The following is a 20,356-nucleotide window of genomic DNA, read 5'->3' as shown; positions in this document are numbered from 1 at the left end:
GTGTCCATTTCAACTTAAGTGATTTTAGGCTGGAGCCCGAGGAACTAGGTAAGGTACAAACATTGATGTGTGTGAAGTTGGCCTTCAGTGGTCTGCCTGATAGAAGCTGAGCACCGAGCAAAGCTCTGGCCCCAGTTCTGTGTCCTGAGCACACTGTTTAATTCCCTGGCCACTTCTGTCCTAAGACCACACCTCATGCTACCTCGCTGGAATCTTGTGAAGATAAAGTGAGATAAAGACGGGAATGAGCTAAAGGTGAAAGGCAATTTAGAAATCTAAGGTTTTTCAAAACTCTACAAATATCACCTAAGAGAAAAATCTGAGTAGCAAGAAGCTTACAAAGAGTTAAAAGACGTCAAAAAAGATCAAAGACGACCCAATGCTTTACAATTTTGACGAAGACCAAGACCAGTAAACATCTTGCTTTGTGATCACAGGCAGGACGAGGGACGTCTGGTCAGTCCAGAGCGGAGGGACACGGCGCCAACTCTGGGCTGGACTGCCTGGGTGTGAATCCTGCTCCACCACCTCCTAGGTGCGTGACCTCCTACTTTACTTCTCTGTTCCTCAGTTTCCTTTTCGGTAAAATGGGGGAAAATAATGGCATAGCCAGTTCCTGTTACTCATGGCGGTTGTGTTCCATAAAGTCACAGTGAACGCTGCACAAGCAAACACTGAGCCACTGCTCTCAGGGGAAACACGGGGGTAGCTTCCTGTGAGCCTCTGGGCACCATATGTTCATCAACTGAGCAATATGTAACCTTGTTTTATGTGAGTTTCTGTTTAAAGACACCTTATTTACTATATACTGGTGATTCATTAACGTTGCCCTCACAGCCAACAGCACTGTAACTCATGCCTGAACAAAGCTTATCTAAAACATGCTTTCTCCATAAGGCACATCACAGCCTTCCTTTGCTTAAGGACCCTGAACAGCACTTCAGCACCTCGATTTGGGACATTTCAAATGGTGAAATCACCAACAAAAAGACAAAAATGCAAAAAAACGTGGTACTAAATATATCAAGGAAAGAACTCTTGTTTATTTACAGTAAAAGACATGAAATAAGAAGGCCAAGGACTGCCTTGTTCACCCTCAATTGGGAATATGTACGTTGGGTGACTCAAGTATTTTGCTGCTCTGTGCATGTGCACGTCCGCAAATGACCAAAAAAGCACTGGGAGTATGGTTTTGGGGTTACATATAAATTTTACCGAGCAGGTGAATTCACAAACATGGAATCTGCAAATAACGGGGGTTGACTGTATTTCCTTCACAGAGCTGTTGTCACATGTCTAAGCCTATCTCAAGTGCTTAGATCACCACCTGGCCCATTATTATAGCACATACAACCAGAACATGAGAGCCTCTTCTGGGAGTAAAACAGGAAATAAGTGGTCACCCTTCTATACTTGCAGGTGTGACATTAGTCGGGAGGGGACAGAGCCACTTACTGACGATGTGACCTGTAGTCTGGAAGGCCAGCTCCACAATGTTCCCGTCGTGATCCGAGGCTGCTTGGTGGAACACAGCAAAGATGTTCTTCCAGCCTGAGCGGATGTTGGCCGCCTGGGAGTTCACCATCTGGGCGATGCAGCGAATCACCATGTCCCGGATGGTCGGAGACCTGAGGAAGAAACGGGGCAGTCATGTCATCTGTACTTTGGATAGCGGGAAGAGAAACGAACACAGCTCATCACTTAGAAGCAGCACTTTCAAAAAACCTCAGTTTTTAAAGCAGGTAATGAGGCCGGCCTGTGGTTAAGTTCGCGTGCTCTGCTTTGGCAGCCCAGGGATTTGCCAGCTTGGATAGTGGGTGTGGACATGGCGCCGCTCATCTGGCCATGCTGAGGTGGCGTCCCACATGCCACAGCTAGCAGGACCCACAACTAAAAAATATGCAACTGTGTACTGGGGGGATTTAGGGAGAGAAAGCAGAAAAAGGAAAAAAAAGGCAGGTAAGTACTCCACATTCATTTAAAAAAAAAATTAAAAGACAATTGTAGTGTAAGCCCTGACAGTTGGCTTTTCTTTTTGTAATCCAAGTGCCTGAGTTAAGCTTTGACTGCCGAGATATCCATTTCAAAGAGGGCTATCTCACATAAACACATGGCTAACCACTGACAGACAAAGAGCCAGGCTGCCTTCCCCCACTGAGGCTCCTCTGGGTTAGAGATCTTGGTTGACTTCAATGAGTGACCATTTGGACTACTTTTTATTTTTTCTCTTCCTGCGCTTTAAATTCCCACCGTTATGTTTTAAATTCACCAATAAAGAGTAAGCCTGTGAAATGCTAGGCTCCCACCCTTGACCCCAATAAAAGCAGAACCCCAGGCCCAGATTCATTTGCTTGCTCGTGCGCTCTCTCTGCCCGCGACCTTGCTGTGTGGCCCCAGGTGTGCTGTGTAATTTCCAGGTCTTGTAAGTAATAAACCTTTATTTTTTCAAAGTTTCCTGATGTTACTGCTCAAAGGCATCTTGCAATCATAATAAGAACCACAAGGGCTAGTCCAACCACAACACTGGTATTGATAGGTTGAGACTGGCACAAAACAACAGAAAGAAAAATAATATGACAATCACTGTGGCCTTCCTGCAGCCACCCCACACCTCCTTGAAAACAGAACTCTGATTTCATCCAGGCAGCAACATGCCCGACCCCAGGAAGCCGATCATAAACAGTGTACGATAACATGACAATCTTGCTCTCATGTGTTAGGCCCTCAATTTCCCAGCCTCCCTTGCAGCTAAGAAAGCTACGTGATCTGTTCTGACTAATTAGATGTGAGAGAAAATCTATGAGGATGGGGGAGAGGGATTTCTGGGAAGGTTTTTGCTTTTGTCTTGAAAGGAATACTCCTGGCAGGCTCTGCCCTCTTTCCTCTTATTCCCACCTGAACACAGCTGGATGCCTGGAACTAGTACCTCCATCCTGTAAGCATGAAACAATAGGTTCCAGGATGAAAAGTGACCCTGTGGATGGCCAAAGAAAGGCATGGAAAGAACCTGGGTCTCTGATGACAATTTGGGCTATGTAACCAAAGTTGGGGCTGGCTGCCTCTAACTTCTTAGGTAAACAATACATAGCTTTGTGTTTAAACCCTTAAATGGGTTTAAACCATTGTTGGTCAGTTTTTCTGACCCAAAACATTTTGACTAATATACTCATAATTCAACCACCCAGAGATAACCATTACTAAATTCTTAATGCATATCCTCTTAGATTTTGGGGTAGGCATTTATGTATATGATAAATACGTATACATGGATTAGAGTACACATATATAATTTAAGAGGCAATATTTTAAATTTATTTATTACAGAACAAAACCTGGAGAGAGAAAAAATGGCCCATTTTCTAAAGCAGTTACAAGGTTAAACACGACGTTCGTTACCTGAATATCTGCAATGGATTAGCAGATATATCCTGCAACATATTAAGACATAATCATGGGGTGAACTCTCTTATCTCACAAACAGCAAGAGGCAAGACTACACAAACCTATCGCCTCTGTAGTGCCAGCTCTGAAAGTCATCAGAGGGGTTCTGGGACTGCAGATTTGACTTAACAAATTCCAACAGACAAGGAAAACATTCCTGCTTGTTTGCGGGACCCAAAACAACCAATAACAGGAAAGATCATTTAGAGAAGCACGGAGAAAGTCGAAACAGAGTTAAAAATTAGCATAAAGTCCACAAAGTAAATATGCAGCCTGCAGAAAACGGAGGACTCGCTACATCCCACACCCAGGTGGCGTTAATACATAATACAATCGAATTCTTAATACAACTGTCTCTCCATGGGCAAAAAAGCAACTTGTTGACAAGAACTATATATATTTATCAAAATGGTTTTTGTCTGGTTGTTAAAAGTAATATATGACAATAAAAGTTTTAGAAAATGTAGAAAAAGCATAATAAAAGAAAAAAATCCCTTTATGTGATGGTATGGTATTTCATATGGAGATGTATAGACATATATATCACTCAGCCTACTGCTTCTCATTTTCCATGGATAAAGGCCAGGTGATTCTTTAAAATACGTCAGACCATTTCACTACTCTGCTCAAAGGCTTCCAATGGCTTCCATCTCTCACAGAGAACAAGACAAAGTGCTTACAAAGGCTGACAGTTCCTACGTGATTCAGGTGCCCTGCTACCACGGGACTTCATCTTCTAGGACTTTCTGCCTTGTTCCCTCCATCCCAGCCACAATGGTCTCCTTGCTGCTCCTTAACTACGCCAAGCACATCCTGCCATGGGCTTTTGCCTTCACTGTTTCCTCTGCTTATAACACTCTTCCCAAGACCACATATAGCCACTCCTGGCTTGTTCCTCATTTCGTTCAGGTCTTTGCTGAAGGGTCATCTTACCAAACACATCTCAGTTGACTGCTACATAGAAAGGAGTGCTTAGGGGCTGGCCCCATGGCCGAGTGGTTAAGTTCTTGCGCTCTGCTTCAGTGGCCCAGGGTTTTGCCAGTTCGAATCCTGGGCGCGGACATGGCACTGCTCATCAAACCATGGTGAGGCGGTGTCCCACATGCCACAACTAGAAGGACCCACAACTAAAAATACACAACTATGTACCGGGGACTTTGGGAGAAAAAGGAAAAATAAAATTTTTTAAAAAAAGAGTGCTTCTATCCCATCCCCTTAACTTGATTTAATGTTCTTCAAAGCAATTACCACTGATTTATTAAACATTCATTTGTTTATCTATATATCCCACTGGAATATAAACAGGGATTTATTTTTCATTATGGAGAATTTCAAACATATATAAAAGTAAAGAGGATATAGTAATAAACACTCCTATACCCATCACCCAGAGGCAGTAACTATCAAATCAGGGCCAAATGAAAACAGAGATATTTGACTGTTTTCTTTAAAGATTTTATTTTTTCCTTTTTCTCCCCAAAGCCCCCGAGTACATAGTTGTATATTCTTCGTTGTGGGTCCTTCTAGTTGTAGCATGTGGGACGCTGCCTCAGCATGGTTTGATGAGCAGTGCCATGTCCGCGCCCAGGATTCGAACCAATGAAACACTGGGCCACCTGCAGCGCAGTGCGCGAACTTAACCACTCGGCCACGGGGCCAGACCCCTGAGTGTTTTCTTTACGTTGTATGCTTGGCACACAGAATGGAACCTAGCAAACAGCAGCCTCGATAAACACAGGTCGAGTGAACGAAGGAACAAGGTGACTGCTGCAGAGGGAGAGCTGTCCCAACCTTTATTACATTCCTGGGGCAGAAATCGTGACCTTGTCTGAGGATGCTTCAGCAGTGGCTCTTTTTCTGAACTCCCTCAGCACGAGCCACAGCAAAGCAGCAGAGCATACTTCCATCAGAGGCAGGGGGGTAATCTATCCTTCTGGGAAAGGGTACACACAGATCTTAGTGAGACGTACTTACAGACAATAGGTGTGCATCAGTCTGTTCATTTTCTTTGTTTCCACCAATAAGGGAGGAAAAATCGTGTGGTTAGTGTTAGGAGGTCTTTTTAGGCCCCCATCGGGGAATTTGACCAAAGGTCTTCCAGAACAATGGACATACCTGTTTTTCTTCATGATATGCTCAAAGGGCCTCAGAAAATCTTTCTGGAAACGGAAGTTGGCTAATTCTCCCTTCTCAAGAAACTTCATGGAGAGTTGCCTTAATGAGTCAACAGCAAAGATAGCCACATCTTCATTGGGGTTACAGCCAACCTGAGCAGGAACAGGAAGTGAGGTGAGATGGGCACAGCACAATTGCGGATGGGGGGCTCTGAACGTCAGAAATGGAAAGCCTGCCTTCAAAACAAATGCTCTGGGAAAACATACCTAAGGAAAAAAGAAAACGGTACTCTTGGCTACGGTCTGTACAATTTTGTTTTAAGTTTAGCGATGAAAGATCAGTATTACACATTTAATTAAAAGTGCTTTCAGGGGCAGGCCCAGTGCCCCAGTAGTTAAGTTTGCCCGTTCTGCTCTGGCGGCCCAGGGTTCACCAGTTTGGATCCCAGGTGCAGACATGGCACCGCTTGTCAAGCCATGCTGTGGTAGGCCTCCCACATATAAAGTGGAGGAAGACAGGCATGGATGTCTGCTCAGGGCCAGTCTTTCTCAGCAAAAAGAGGAGGGTTGGCAGCAGATGTTAGCTCTGGGCTAATCTTCCTCAAAAAAAAAAAAGTAAATAAATAAATAAAAATAAAATAAAAGTGCTTTCAGGGGCCGGCCCCATGGCCGAGTGGTTAAGTCTGTGCACTCCGCTTTGGTGGCCCAGGGTATCACTTGTTTGGATCCTGGGCACGGACATGGCACTGCTCATCAGGCCATGCTGAGGTGGCGTCCCACATGCCACAACTAGAAGGACTCACAGCTAAAAAATATACAACTGGGGGGGCTGGTCCAGTGGCGCAGCAGTTAAGTGTGCACGTTCGGCTTTGGCAGCCCAGGGTTCACTGGTTCAGATCCCGGGTGCAGACTTGGCACCACTTGGCACGCCATGCTGTGGCAGGCGTCTCACATATCAAGTAGAGGAAGATGGGCATGGATGTTAGCTCAGGGCCAGTCTTCCTCAGTGAAAAGAGGAGGATTGGCAGCAGTTAGTTCAGGGCTAACCTTTCTCAAAAAAAAAAAAAAAAATACAACTATGTATTGGGGGGATTTGGGGAGAAAAAGCAGAAAAAAAAAAGATTGCCAACAGTTGTCAGCTCAGGTGCCAATCTTTAAAAAAAAATACTTTCAAAATATCCTATTTAATTTTTTTTTAAATTGTGGCAAAATACATATAAAATTTACCATCTTAACCATTTTTAAGTGCATAATCAGTAGTGTTAAATACATTTATGTTGTTGTGCAACCAATCTCCACAACTCTTTTTATCTTGCAAAACTGAAACTCTATACCCATTAGAGAACAATTCCCCACGTGCTATTTAATTTTATCCAAATACATGAAGGGTCAAAAGACTTTAAAGTCTCTGTAAAGCCTTTTCATTGTTGCCCATGTCAGTCACCCAAAGCAAATGATTATAAGTGAGCATCATCAGCCTTGAAAAATTCAGCAGAAATATTGCAGTATTTCCTTAATATTGTACTTGTCTGTGGTCACCTACTTTTAGGGACTAGAGTTATGGGTATACATTCGGCTGGTGCTTCTCAGACTTCTCCCTCAAGAATCCCTAAAAGCAGAGCAAGGGAGTTTCCCACCAACACCCCGGGCAAGGGAACCGGGGCATCGCGCAACAGCCTGCTCCAAGCGAGAAATTTCACCAACACGCGGTCTGACCTGAAAATGTTTTAGTTTTAACAAAAGTAATACTGCAGTATCATTTGTAATAAAGAAAAAGTGAAGCCATCAATAGAAAAATGGCTACATCATAATGGTGTATTCATATACATGGAATAACATGTGGTAGTTAAAAAGAATAAACCCGGCCATGAAAAAAGAAGGAAATCCTGTCACAGGCTACAACATGGATGAACCTTGAGAACATTATGCTAAGTGAAATAAGCCAGTCACAAAAACACAAATAGTGCACGATTCCACTCACCTGGGGTCCCTAGCGTAATCAGATTCAGAGACAGAAAGCAGAATGGTGGTCACCAGGGACTCGGGGAGGGGGAAGGGATGTGGAGTTGTTTAATGTGTAGAGTTTCAGTTTTGCAAGATGAAAAGAGTTCTGGAGATCTGTTGTACAACAATGTGAATGTACTATACACCACCGAACTATACATTTCTAAATGGCTAAATGGAAAATTTTATGTTCTGTGTATTTACCACAATTAAAAAAAAATAAGGAGAGTGACATCAGCATCATGGCAAAGGGAGCTCTTCCCTTAGATATTCCCCACTAAGATACAACGAAAAGGACATTCATAAACCAAGAGAGGACACTGACACAACACAAAAGATGTCTGAGAGACCCACACAGCCATACATCTGAAGGTGGAGGTGCTGGATGCCCCAGGAGGAACCAAAGGAGGTAAGGGGATTTTCCCTCCCTCCCTGGCAGTGACCCAGGGTGCAGGACCGCACGCATGGGTGGCTCTCTGCAGGAATGCCTTCTCTCCCCAAGTTCCCTCACAGTCCAAGGGAAAGCTCCACACAGAGGAGGCTAAGCTACAGTGGGGGTGTTTCATAAGCCAGCACCCCAGGAGAGCAGATAGCGAGGGCAGAGCAAGAAAACCCCGGGATCACACATGTGAAAGAAAGCACCCCTCCCCCCACCAGGTGCTCCAGCAAAGCTGTTTGGCCAGAGTGCCCGCCCATATCTTAGAAAAGCAGCAGCTGTGAGCAAACGAGCTGGCAACCGCAGACAGGCCGTATCACCACAGATGCCAAAGGAAAGACACAGGTGGCAAGAATCGTAGTGGGCTCAGGATACACAGCTCCTGACCCCTACCCCTCAGTGGCAGCAGGTAGAATCTGTGACTAGATACTATCACTATGAAAAGGCACAAATCCACGCCATCAAACAATATGAAGAAATATATTAATATTCCAGACCAGAAGGAAACTGACAAGCACTCAGAAATGAATCCTGAAGGCACAGAAACTTACAATCTAAATGGCACAGAATCCAAAATAGCTATCATTAAAAAACTCAATGAGTTACAAGACAATTTAGATAGACAGTTCAATGAAAGCAGGAACAAAATTAATCAACAGAGGGAATTCTTCAGAAAAGAGATTGAAACTATAAAGAAAAACCAATCAGAAATGTTGGAGATGAAAAACACAATGGATGAGATAAAGAAAAATCTGGACTTCCTAGGTAACAGCTGATATTCTGGAGGACAGAATTAGCAATCTGGAGGACAGAAATCTAGAAATGCTTCAGATGGAGGAGGAGAGAGAACTAAGACTAAAAAGAAATGAGAAATTCTCCGAGAAATATCCAACTCAATTAGGAAATGCAACGTAAGAATAATAGATATTCAAGAGGGAGAAGCAAGGGAGAATGGAACAGAAAGCTTATTCAAAGAAATAATAGCTGAGAACTTCTCTAATCTGGGGAAGGAGGTGGAAATACAAGAGAAGCTAATACAACTCCTAATTGCATCAATGTAAAAAGACCTTCTCCAAGTCATACGGTAGCAAAACTGGCAAAAATCAATGACAAAGAAAAAATATTAAGGGCAGCAAGGCAGAAGAAAATAACCTACAAAGGAACTCCTATCAGACTTTCAGAGGATTTCTCAGCAGAAACTTTACAGGCTAGGAGAGAGTAGAACGATATATTCAAAATTCTGAAGGACAAAAACTTTCAGTCAAGAATACTCTATCCAACAAAAATATCCTTCAGATATGATGGAGAAATAAAAACTTTCCCATATAGACAACGGCTAAGGGACCCCCCCTTAGCCACAAGACCCCCTCTACAAGAAATGATCAAGAAGGGCCTCATACCTGGAAAAAAAAAATGGAAGGGTTTACAAAACCTTGAGCAATGAGATAAACAGGCAGAGAAAATCAGAAAATTGCAGCTCTCTATCAGAACAGGTTAGCAAAAAATTATAACATTAAAGATAAAAGGGAGGAAAACATCAAAAATAACTATAATCTTGCCATTTTAACCAGAAACTCACAACACAAGATGGAATACATTGTGATAACAATAACTTAGAAGGTGAAGAGCAAAGGGATGGAATCGGCTTAGACTAAGGAAATTAAGAGGCTATCAGAAAATGGACTGTCTTATCTATGACATTTTTTTATATAAACCTCATGGTAACCACTAAACAAATAATCAGAACAGAGGCACAAATGATAAATAAAGAGAAAACTGAGAAAACCATCACAGAGAACTACCAAACTGACAGTCCGAAATACACAGGATGAGAAACAAGAGAAATACAGAACTACTGGAAAATGAGTGATAAAATGGCAGCATTAAGCACTCATATGTCAATAATCACTCTAAATGTAAATGGATTGAATTCTCCAATCAAAAGACACAGGGTGGCATGAGGGATTAAAAAACAAAACCCAACAATATGCTGCCTCCAGGAAACACATGTCAGTTCTAAAGACAAACACAGGCTGAGTGAAGTGATGGAGGACAATACTCCAAGCTAATGGCAAACAAAAGAAAGCAGGTGTTGCCATACTTATATCAGACAAAGTAGACTTCAACATAAAACATGCAATGAAAGACAAAAAGGGACAGTATATAATGATAAAGAGGCACTCCAACAAGAACACATAACACTTATAAATACATATGCACCAAACACAGGAGCATCAAAGTACACAGGGCAACCACTAACAAACCTAAAAGGAGATATCCAGAACAAGACAATAAAAGTAGGGGACCTCAACACCACACTGACACCAATGCATAGACCATCCAGACAGAAAGTCAACAAAGAAACAGTGGAATTAAATGGAAAATAGACCAGAGGGACTTAATAGATAGATATAGAACATTCCATCCAAAAACAGCAGAATACACAGTCTTCTTAAGTCCCCAGGGAACATTCTCAGGATAGACCATATGCTGGGAAACAAGGCAAGCCTCAACAAATTTAAGAAGATTGAAATCATATCAGGCATCTTTTCCTACCATAATGCTATGAAACTAAAGTTAACTACAAGAAAAAAGCTGGGAAATTGATAAATATGCGGAGACTAAACAACATGCTACTGAACGACGAATGGATCATTGAAGAAATTAAAGAAGAGTGGCCAGCCTGGTGGCACAGTGGTTAAGTTCACACGCTCCACTCGCTGTCTGGGGTTCACAGGTTCATATACTGGGTGTGGACCTAGCACCACTCATCAAGCCACACTGTGGTGGTGTTCCACATAAAATAGAGGAAGATGGGTATAGATGTTAGCCCAGCCACAATCTTCCTCAAGCAAAAAAAAGGAAGACTGGCAACAGATGTTAGCTCAGGTCAATCTTCCTTACCAAAAAAACGAAAGAAAGAAAGAAAAGAAAAAAATTAAAGGAGAAATAAAAAAATATCTGGAGACAAATGAAAATGAAAACACACCATACTGACTCATATGGGATGCAGCAAAAGTGGTCCTAAGAGGGAAATTCATAGCAATACAGGCTCACCTTAACAAACAAGAAAAATCTCAAATAAGCAATCTCAAGCTAGATCTAACAGAATTACAAAAAGAAGAACAAACAAAGCCCAAAGTCAGCAGAAGGAGGGAAATACTAAACTTAGAGTAGAAATAAATGAAACTGAAACCAAAAAAACAGGAGAAAGGATCAATGAAACAAAGGGCTGGTTTTTTGGGAAGATAAACAAAACTGACAAGTTCTTAGCCGAACTCACTAAGAAAAAAAGAGAGAAGACTCACATAAATAAAATCAGAAATGAAAGAGGAGAAATTACAGTGGATAGCATGGAAATACAAATGATTATAAGAGAATACTATGAAGAACTATAAGCCAACAAATTGGACAATCTAGAAGGAATGGATGAATTTTTAAGACTCCTACAACCTCCAAAAACTGAATTGAGAAGAAACAGAGAATCTGAATAGACCAATTACAAGCAAAGAGATTGAAATAGGATCCAAAAACCTCCCCAAAAATAAATGTCCAGGACTAGGTGTCTTCTCTGGAGAATTCTACCACACATTTAAAGAAGACTGTATACCTAGCCTTCTCAAAATATTCCAAAGAGTTGAAGAAGATGGAACACTTCCTAACATATTCTATGAGGCCAACATCACCCTGATCCCAAAGCCAGATAAGGACAATATAGAGAAGGAAAATTACAGGCCAACATCATTGATGAACCTAGATGCAAAAATTCTCAACAAAATATTGGCAAACTGAGTATAGCAATACCTTAAAAGGATCATTCACCATGATCAAGTGGGATTTATACCAGGGACGCAGGGATGGTTCAACATCTGCAAATCAATGTGACACATCACATTAACAAAATGAGGAATAAAAGCCACACAGGTCATCTCAATAGACACAGAGAAAGCATTTGACAAGATCCAACATGTATTTATGATAAAAACTCTGAATACAATCGATATAGAAGGAAAATATCTCAATGTAATAAAGGTCACATATGACAAACCCACAGTCAACATCATACTCAATGAGGAAAAACAGAAAGCCATCCCTCTGAACACAGGAACAAGACAAGGGTGCCCACTCTTGCCACTCTTATTCAACATAGTACTAGAGGTTTTGGCCAGAGCAATTATGCAAGAAAAAGAAATAAAGGGAATCCAAATCTGCAGAGAAGAAGTGAAACTATCACTGTTTGCAGATGACATGACTTTATATAAAGAAAATCCTAAAGAATCCATTGGAAAACAGAAATAATCAACAACTATAGCAAAGTTGCAAGGTACAAAATCAACTTAGAAAAACCAATTGCATTTCTACACTCTAATAATGAACTAACAGAAAGAGAAGTCAAGAATACAATCGCATTTACAATCGCAACAAAAAGAATAGAATACGTAGGAATAAATTTAACCAAGGAGGTGAAGGACTTATACATTGAAAACTATAAGACATTACTGAAAGAAATCGATGATGACATAAAGAAATGGAAAGATATTCCATGCACATGGGTGGGAAGAATAAATATAGTTAAAATGTCCATACTACCTAAAGCAATCTACAGATTTAATACAATCCGAATCGCAATGACATTCTTCAAGGAAACAGAACAAAGAATCCTAAAATTCGTATGAGACAACAAAAGACCTCAAATAGCTAAAGCAATTCTGACAAAAAAGAACAAAGCTGGAGGCATCACAATCTCTGACTTCAATATATGCTACAATGCTATAGTAAGCAAAACAGCATGGTACTAGCACAAAAACAGACACACAGATCAATGGAACAGAACTGAAAGCCCAGAAACAAAACCACACATCTATGGACAGCTAATCTTTGACAAAGGAGCTAAGAACATAGACTAGAGAAAGGAAAGTCTCTTCAATAAATGGTGTTGGGAAAACTGGATAGCCACATGCAAAAGAATGAAAGTAGACCAGTATCTTTTGCCATACAAAAAAATTAACTCAAAGTGGATCAAAGGCTTGAAGGTAAGACCTGAAACCATAAAACTCCTAGAAGGAAATATACACAGTATGCTCTTTGACATAGGTCTTAGAAGTATCTTTTTGAATACTACGTCTAGTTGGGGAAGGGAAACAAAGGAAAAATAAACAAGTGGGACTTCATTAGACTAAAGAGCCTCTGTAAGGCAAAGGAAACCAGGATCAAAACTAAAAGACAACCCACCAACTGGAAGAAAATATTTGCAAATCATATATCTGACAAGGGATTAATCTCCAAAATATACAAAGAACTCACACAACTCAACAATAAAAAAACAAACAACTTGATCAAAAAATGGGTAGAGGATATGAACAGACATTTTTCCAAAGAAGATATACAAATCACCAACAGGCACATGAAAAGATGTTCAACATCACTAATCATCAGGGAAATGTAAATCAAAACTACACTAAGATATCACCTTATACCTGTTAGAATAGCTATAATCACCAGGACAAAAAATAACAAATGTTGGAGAGGTTGTGGAGAAAAGGGAAGCCTCACACACTGCTGGTGGGAATGCAAACTTGTGCAGCCACTATGGAAAACAGTATGGACATTCCTCAAAAAACTAAAAATAGAAATACCATATGACCCAGCTATCCCACTACTGGGTGTTTAGCCAAAGAACTTAAAATCAACAATTCAAAGAGACTTATGCACCCCTATGTTCACTGCAGCATTATTCACAATAGCAAGACGTGGAAGCAACCTGAGTGCCCGTGGACTAACGACTGGATAAAGATGTGTTATATATACACAGCGGAATACTGCTCAGCCATAAAAAAAGACAAAATTATCCCATTTGCAACAACATGGATGGACCTGGAGGGTACTGTTAAGTGAAATAAGCCAGACTGAGAAAGAAACACCATATGATTTCACTCATATGTGGAAGATAAACTAACACACAGACAAAGAGAACAGATCAGCGGTTACCAGAGGGGAAGGGGGTTGAGGGGTGGGCATAAGGGGTGAAGCAGCACATTTATATGGTGACTGACAAATAATGTACAACTGAAATTTCACAATGTTATAAACTATTATGACCTCAATAAAATAAAAAAAAAATAAATTCATATATGCTAATGTAGATTTAACTAAGTGGAAGAATCAAGTTACAAAATGATATGTATAGTAATACTATTTATGTTTTTAGAAAAGGCAAAAGATGGGCCAGTCCCATGGCCAAGCGGTTCAGTTTGAGTGCTCCACTTCGGTGGCCCAGGGTTTGTTTCCCTGGTTGGGAGCCTGGGTGCAGACATGGCACCACTCATCAGGCCATGCTGAGGCTGCGTCCCACATAGCAGTGCCAGAAGGACTTACAACTAGAGTACACAACTATGTACAGGGGGGCTTTGTGGGGGAGAAGAAGAAGAAGAAAAAAAGATTGGCAACAGATGTTAGCTCAGGTGCCAATCTTTAAAAAATTTTAAAAAAAGGCAAAAGAAATCAAGATAATATTATCTATATTTCTATGAGTACATACATACGTATGTGCACAGAAGAGTATCTGGAAACACATATACCAAATTGATAATAATTAGCGATCAGGGAGGGTCCAGTTCGGGGTGATGATGGTCAAAGGTGTTTTTAGCTGTAATTTTTTTAAGGCATTCATGTAATGTTCGTGTAATTAGAGACTAGTAAAAACAATATTCCTCTCCTGAAACTCCAGGAGGATTCAGGAATTCCTGCTTCAGGAATACACACCATGCTTATCGTGCAGCACACCAGGACACACATGTGCCCCAGTGTAGCAGAAGGGCATCACGTGACTGTTCCAATGACCCCTGCCAGAATCCTGAGAGCTGACTTACAGCTGTGCTCAGTCCTGCATTTCCTCAAACCTACGAGATTCTCATGTGCTCCAGTTCCCAAGGGGAAGCAGACATCTTTCTGAGGTGGTGGAAAGAATGAAGAGCCCCAGCGTGAGCAACTGAGTTTTCCACAACTTTGTGCCTAACAGCACTGATCAGATGGAAGGGACATCTGTAATGAAGTTGACAACCATAAAATGTCTAATTACTATCTGTCAGCCTATGTCCCAAGCTTGCCCACAAGTGGCCCATAGATAACTGAAAACTGGCATGTAGAGAATCTTGACAACAGAATTACAGGTGGGAAAAGTTACTGGTACAGGCATACCCCGTTTTATTGCTCCTTGCTTTACTGTGCCCTGCAGAGACTGCATTTTTTACAAGACTCTCCACCAGCAAAAAGATTACGACTGGCTGAAGGCTCAGATGACAGTTAGCATTTTTTAGCAATGGTATTTTTTAATTAAGCTATGTACATTTTTCTTTTAGACATAATGCTATTGCACCCTTAACAGACTACAGTATACTGTAAACATTACTTTTATATGCACTGGGAAATGAACAAAGCGGTGTGGCTCGCTTTTCTGCAGTGGTCTGGAACTGAACTCACAACATCTCCTGTACACAACACTTGCCTGTACAAACTGATGTTTCCCCTCAGAAAGGGAGTCCCACTGAACATGAAATCTAGACTTTAAAGAGTTCGGAAATATTCACACCAAAACACTTTTGGATGGTTGTTTCTGAGAAGAAAAAGGATTCCACAGCTGTCAGCTGAAAGATCTTGAGGAATACACGAGCGATATTTGCTCCAGCTTAGCTGCCACAAGCTTGGGCTAGAGGACAAGGTACTATAACAGTCATGGCTCACGTTTTCTTTCTCAAGCAAGTTCACACCAATTATGCCAGCTGACCCACTAAGAATTTATTTACCCAGAACAGCGGCCAGGAGGCTGCTGAGTTATTTGATTACTTTCGATGACAGTGTTACCATTCACTCAACAAACAGCTGCTCTGGGTCATCTGCAGGCCCTTGTGGCGGTCTCCTCACTGAGATTCAGAGGAAAGGTCACCTCCAGGGAGGACTGACACCCTGCAGTGACCACCCTTTACCATCAGTTATTTTATCACACAGTGCGGGTGAGTTCCACGAGGGCAGGGACCTCATAGTCCACCACCTGGTACAAGGCACTCACAGAGTTTGTTAAACACATGGGGTGCTGGGAGGTACCTTACTTTGAGCTGATAAGGAAATAAAATAAACAAGGAACTTTGATTAGCTGATGTATCAAGTCAGGAGCAAGACTCCATTTGACAATGCCCTATTTCAGTGGGGTCCTGGAGCAGGCTCGCAGCTACCCATGAGAGCCAACAGCGCCCAACTCTTCCTTAACCTGAATTTAGTGACACCATATTGCTAGCTTTCAATCGGTCATGGTGGGGTATTTACCCCACAGAAATCAGCAGATGCTACAAATCATTTACCAGTACTCTACTCTTCTACCCCCAGTGCAGACTACTTCTTCTATTCAATGTAGAGAGAGCAATTTTCTTTTGTATAAACGTTTTTTACTAACATTATTTTTAAGCATCTGTATTACAACTCTTTATCACCAGGCCTGAGAAATTTTTTTGAAATCATGAAATGTGTTTTGATAGGAAACAGTGTTATTAAGCTGTAACTTTTCCCCTAAGAGCCACATGACATCACAGATACATATCCACACATACATAATACATATATTCTTCTGATTTCCTTTTATTTGTTCAACATATATGTGCATTGTGTCTACATGTATATAATGAAACCCCTAGTGGAGAGAAAGAAGTTTAGTCTAGTTTTCTCTCAGTAGTTGTCAATTTCAGAACACAGAAGTTTCTGATATAAAAATAAACGTTGGTTTCCTTGACAAAGGTTTCAGAAGAGTGGTGGAAATGGAAGCCAGAATACAAGTAGTAGTGACATTTAATAGTGAAACCATATATGCTATTATTCCTATTGAGCTGTCCTTGACTCCACAGAGAAAATGAATTACAGATATCTAAAAGCTTGATCACTTCTTTTTTGAATTTAGTTCCCTGCCTTTTTCTGGACATTGATGGAGTAGCTTTTGAATCTGAAGAGTTACCTTATTGAAATGATCTCCAATCACGTGCCATATCCGGGACCACTGTAGTCGAATCCGATTCATGTTGTAGTATGATATCTCCACAATCTTCTGCAAGCTGAACATGCGGGGATGGTGGGGGGAAGCCAGCTCGTCCATGGACACGGCACACAGCCAGCGGACAAAGTCAACTACAAGCCAGACCCAACAACAAACGTGAGGTCTCATTAGTAATGGTCAGACAGTCACAACATGAGGCTTCTATAGTTGTCATAGGTAAGTTAAACACATACCTATTGCATTTCCATCCAGTCTGGTAGATCCAGTAAAAATTCTAGGAAGATAATTCCAGACATAATAAAATAAAAATTATATTTGGAGGCTGCAGTTTCAATTTCAAACACTTAGAAAAGGCAGAAAAGAAATATTTCAGGTCTGGCACCACCACTAAAATAAATGACGAGGCATTAGAGATATAGAACTGGTCAGTGAACTGAGTTGAGACCAGAAATGCCTATACCGATAGAAAGAGAAAATAACACAGCAACAGGAGGGGAAGACAGCCAAAATATAATAGCACGTGCTGTCAAAACAGTGGGAGTGGCAGAGTGAGGACCTCAAAAAAAGCTGCTTCTCCATAAGAACAACAAAAAAACTGGCAAAGAGGAGCCAGTCCAGTGGTGTAGTGGTTAAATTTGCACCCTCCACTTTGGCAGCCCAGGGTTCACCAGTCGGGATGCCAGAAACGGACATACGTGCTGCTCATCAAGCCATACTGTGGCAGGCATCCCACATATAAAATAGAGGAAGATGGGCACAGATGTTGGCTCAGGGCCAATCTTCCTTAGCAAAAAGAGGAGGATTGGTGGCAGATGGTAGCTCAGGGCTAATCTTCCTCAAAAAAAAAAAAAAAAAAAAAAAAAAAACTGGCAAAGAATTACCAAAATCAACTTTTTCAGAACTGAATTCTGGAAATTACCAAAGGCTTGTAAAAACATTTATTCAAGAAAAATGGCTGAATCTTGGTATGAATAATGAATGTTGTAGGGTTTTATCTTGGCCTATTTCCACAGCCCTCTCCCCAGCACCAGAGAAGGCTCAAAGACCAAAAGCTTCCAAGTCAGAGTAACTGTGAAACCAGCAGCTTGTAGCCACTGGAGAGAACAGAACAGTCTTGGAATTCCCCAAAAACACCATTCTCAGAGAACTTACATGATCTGACCTGCCTGGAAATACCCTGGAAAACTCCCATTTGGGGGATTTGTCATTATTTGACCTGACTCGGACCTCATTCAGTGCAAAGAGCCTTTTCTCTGAGGGCTTTTATCAAAGACAATCCATAGCAACTGTTTAATTCTGCAGCTCTGTGAGGCAGCAATAACAACTGGGGCAAACAAGGCCCTGGACAAAAACTTAAAGGCAAAGCTGGGAATGAGGTGTGCACTGGAGGCTTTAAAAAGCTCCAATATATTCCTGGGATTCTAGACAGCCACTGCATGTGTAAGGCTTTACACAGCCCCAAGAGAGATATGAGAAGGCACTAAGCTCTCATCGTTTCCTGGCCTTAAGGCTCTACATGAGCAAGAACTAAAAGCAAAAGCAGAGTTGTGCATTGCTTGTCTGAGCATCAATGGAGCACCTCAAAATGCACACAGAACCCCTCAACAAAGGCTGGGAGACCTAACAGTCCTGGGCATTTCAGGAAATCTCTAATTCTTAGCTGACCACTAAGGCTAACTGAGCAGACAGTGGCCACATGCAAAAAGAATACAAACTTTAGTTCACGAATACAAAATTAGTTCACGAAAGCCACTAAATAAACAAATAGCAATGACAACAACAACAATAAACCCTAGGTGGGAGGTGGGGAATCTGATATGCAAGGTTGCCACATTATATTATTTAAAATGTCCAGTTTTCAACAAAAAATTGCCAGACATTCAAAGAAACAAGAAAGGATGGTCTTTTCCTAGAAAAAGAACAACGGAAACTGTCCTCGAGGAAGCCCAGGTATCAAATTCACTAGACAAAGTTTTAAAGTTATCTTAAATATGTTTAGAGAACTAAAAGAAGGTATGAGAACAATGTCTCATCAAACAGAGAGTAGTAATAAATACAGAGAAATGATAAAAAAGAACCAAATAGAAATTCTGGAGTTGAAATGAAAAATTCACTGGAGGGGCTCAAGAGCAGTTCTGAGCTGACAAAAGAATTAGTGAACTTGAAAACAAGTCAAATGAGGTTATTCAATGTGATGAACAGAAATAAAAAAGAATTTAAAAAAACGAACAGAGCCTCAGAGATCTGTGGGGCACCATCAAGTATACCAACATACACACAAGAGGAGACTTACAAAGGGAGGAAAGAAAGAGGCTGAAAGAATTTTTGAAGAAAAAATGGCTAAAAACTTCCCAAATTTGATGAAAAACAAGAATCTATACATCCAAGAAGCTCAACAAAATCCAAGTAAGACAAATTCAGAGATCACACTCAGACACATAATCAAACTGCTGAAAGCCAAAGACAACGAAAGGATCCTGAAAGTAGCAACAGAGCAGTCGTCACATGTAAGGGAGCTTAAATAAGATTAACAGCTGATTTCTCATCAGAAACCATGGAGCCCGAAAGGCAGTGGGGTAACATATTCAACCTGCTGAAAGAAAGACTATCAACCAAGATTTCTACATCCAGCAAAACCAACCTTCAAAAATGAAGGAGAAATTAAAATAGTCTGAGATAAACAAAACTGAGAGAATTCGTTGTTAAGAGATCTACCCTACTAGAAATCCTAAAGGAAGTACTTCAGGTTGAAATGAAAGCATACTAGATAACTCAAAATCATATGAAGAAATAAAGGCACTGGTAAAGGTTACTATACCAGGAAATACAAAAGATAATGTCAACGTATTTTTTGTTTGTAACTCATTTTATCTATCGATTTAAAAGACAACTGCAAAAAGTAATAATTATAAATCTGTGTGGCTGGGCATACATGTATAAAGATAGAATTTGTAGGACAATCACAGCACAAAGGAGAGGGGTGAAAATGAAGCTATACAGGAGCCAAGATTTTTCATACTATTGAAATTAAGTTGATATTAATTCAAAGTAGAATGTTAAAAGTTAAGATATTGATCATAATCCCTAAGGCAATCAGTAAGAAAATAACTCAAAATACAGTAAAGGAGGGGCCAGCCCTGTGGCTGAGTGGTAAAGTTTGTGCGCTCTGCTGCAAAGGCCCAGGGTTTCACCGGTTCGAATCCTGGGTGCCGACATGGCATCACTCATCAGGCCACGCTGAGGCAGCATCCCACATGCCACAACTAGAAGGATCCACAGCTAAAAATACACAACTATGTACTGGGGGGCTTTGGGAGAAAAAGG

General features: G+C 41.0%; 1 protein-coding gene across 2 annotated transcripts in view; it reads right to left on the bottom strand.

The window, feature by feature from the left end:
- ARFGEF2 (ARF guanine nucleotide exchange factor 2) overlaps positions 1-20,356 on the bottom strand; it is a 106,168-nt gene that overhangs the window by 24,968 nt on the left and 60,844 nt on the right. For both annotated transcript variants that reach the window (XM_008542012.2, XM_008542013.2), the window contains exons 24-27: positions 17,266-17,306; positions 16,994-17,163; positions 5,557-5,708; positions 1,456-1,628 (exon numbers count right to left, since the gene is read on the bottom strand). In XM_008542012.2, the coding sequence (XP_008540234.1) occupies positions 1,456-1,628; positions 5,557-5,708; positions 16,994-17,163; positions 17,266-17,306 (536 nt within the window). The remainder of the gene's footprint in view (positions 1-1,455; positions 1,629-5,556; positions 5,709-16,993; positions 17,164-17,265; positions 17,307-20,356) is intronic.

Source organism: Equus przewalskii, chromosome 21, assembly GCF_037783145.1.
Source record: "Equus przewalskii isolate Varuska chromosome 21, EquPr2, whole genome shotgun sequence".
Lineage (NCBI taxonomy): Eukaryota > Metazoa > Chordata > Mammalia > Perissodactyla > Equidae > Equus > Equus przewalskii.
Note: the sequence above shows the minus strand (reverse complement) of the source record. Positions and strands in the feature narration are given on the sequence as shown.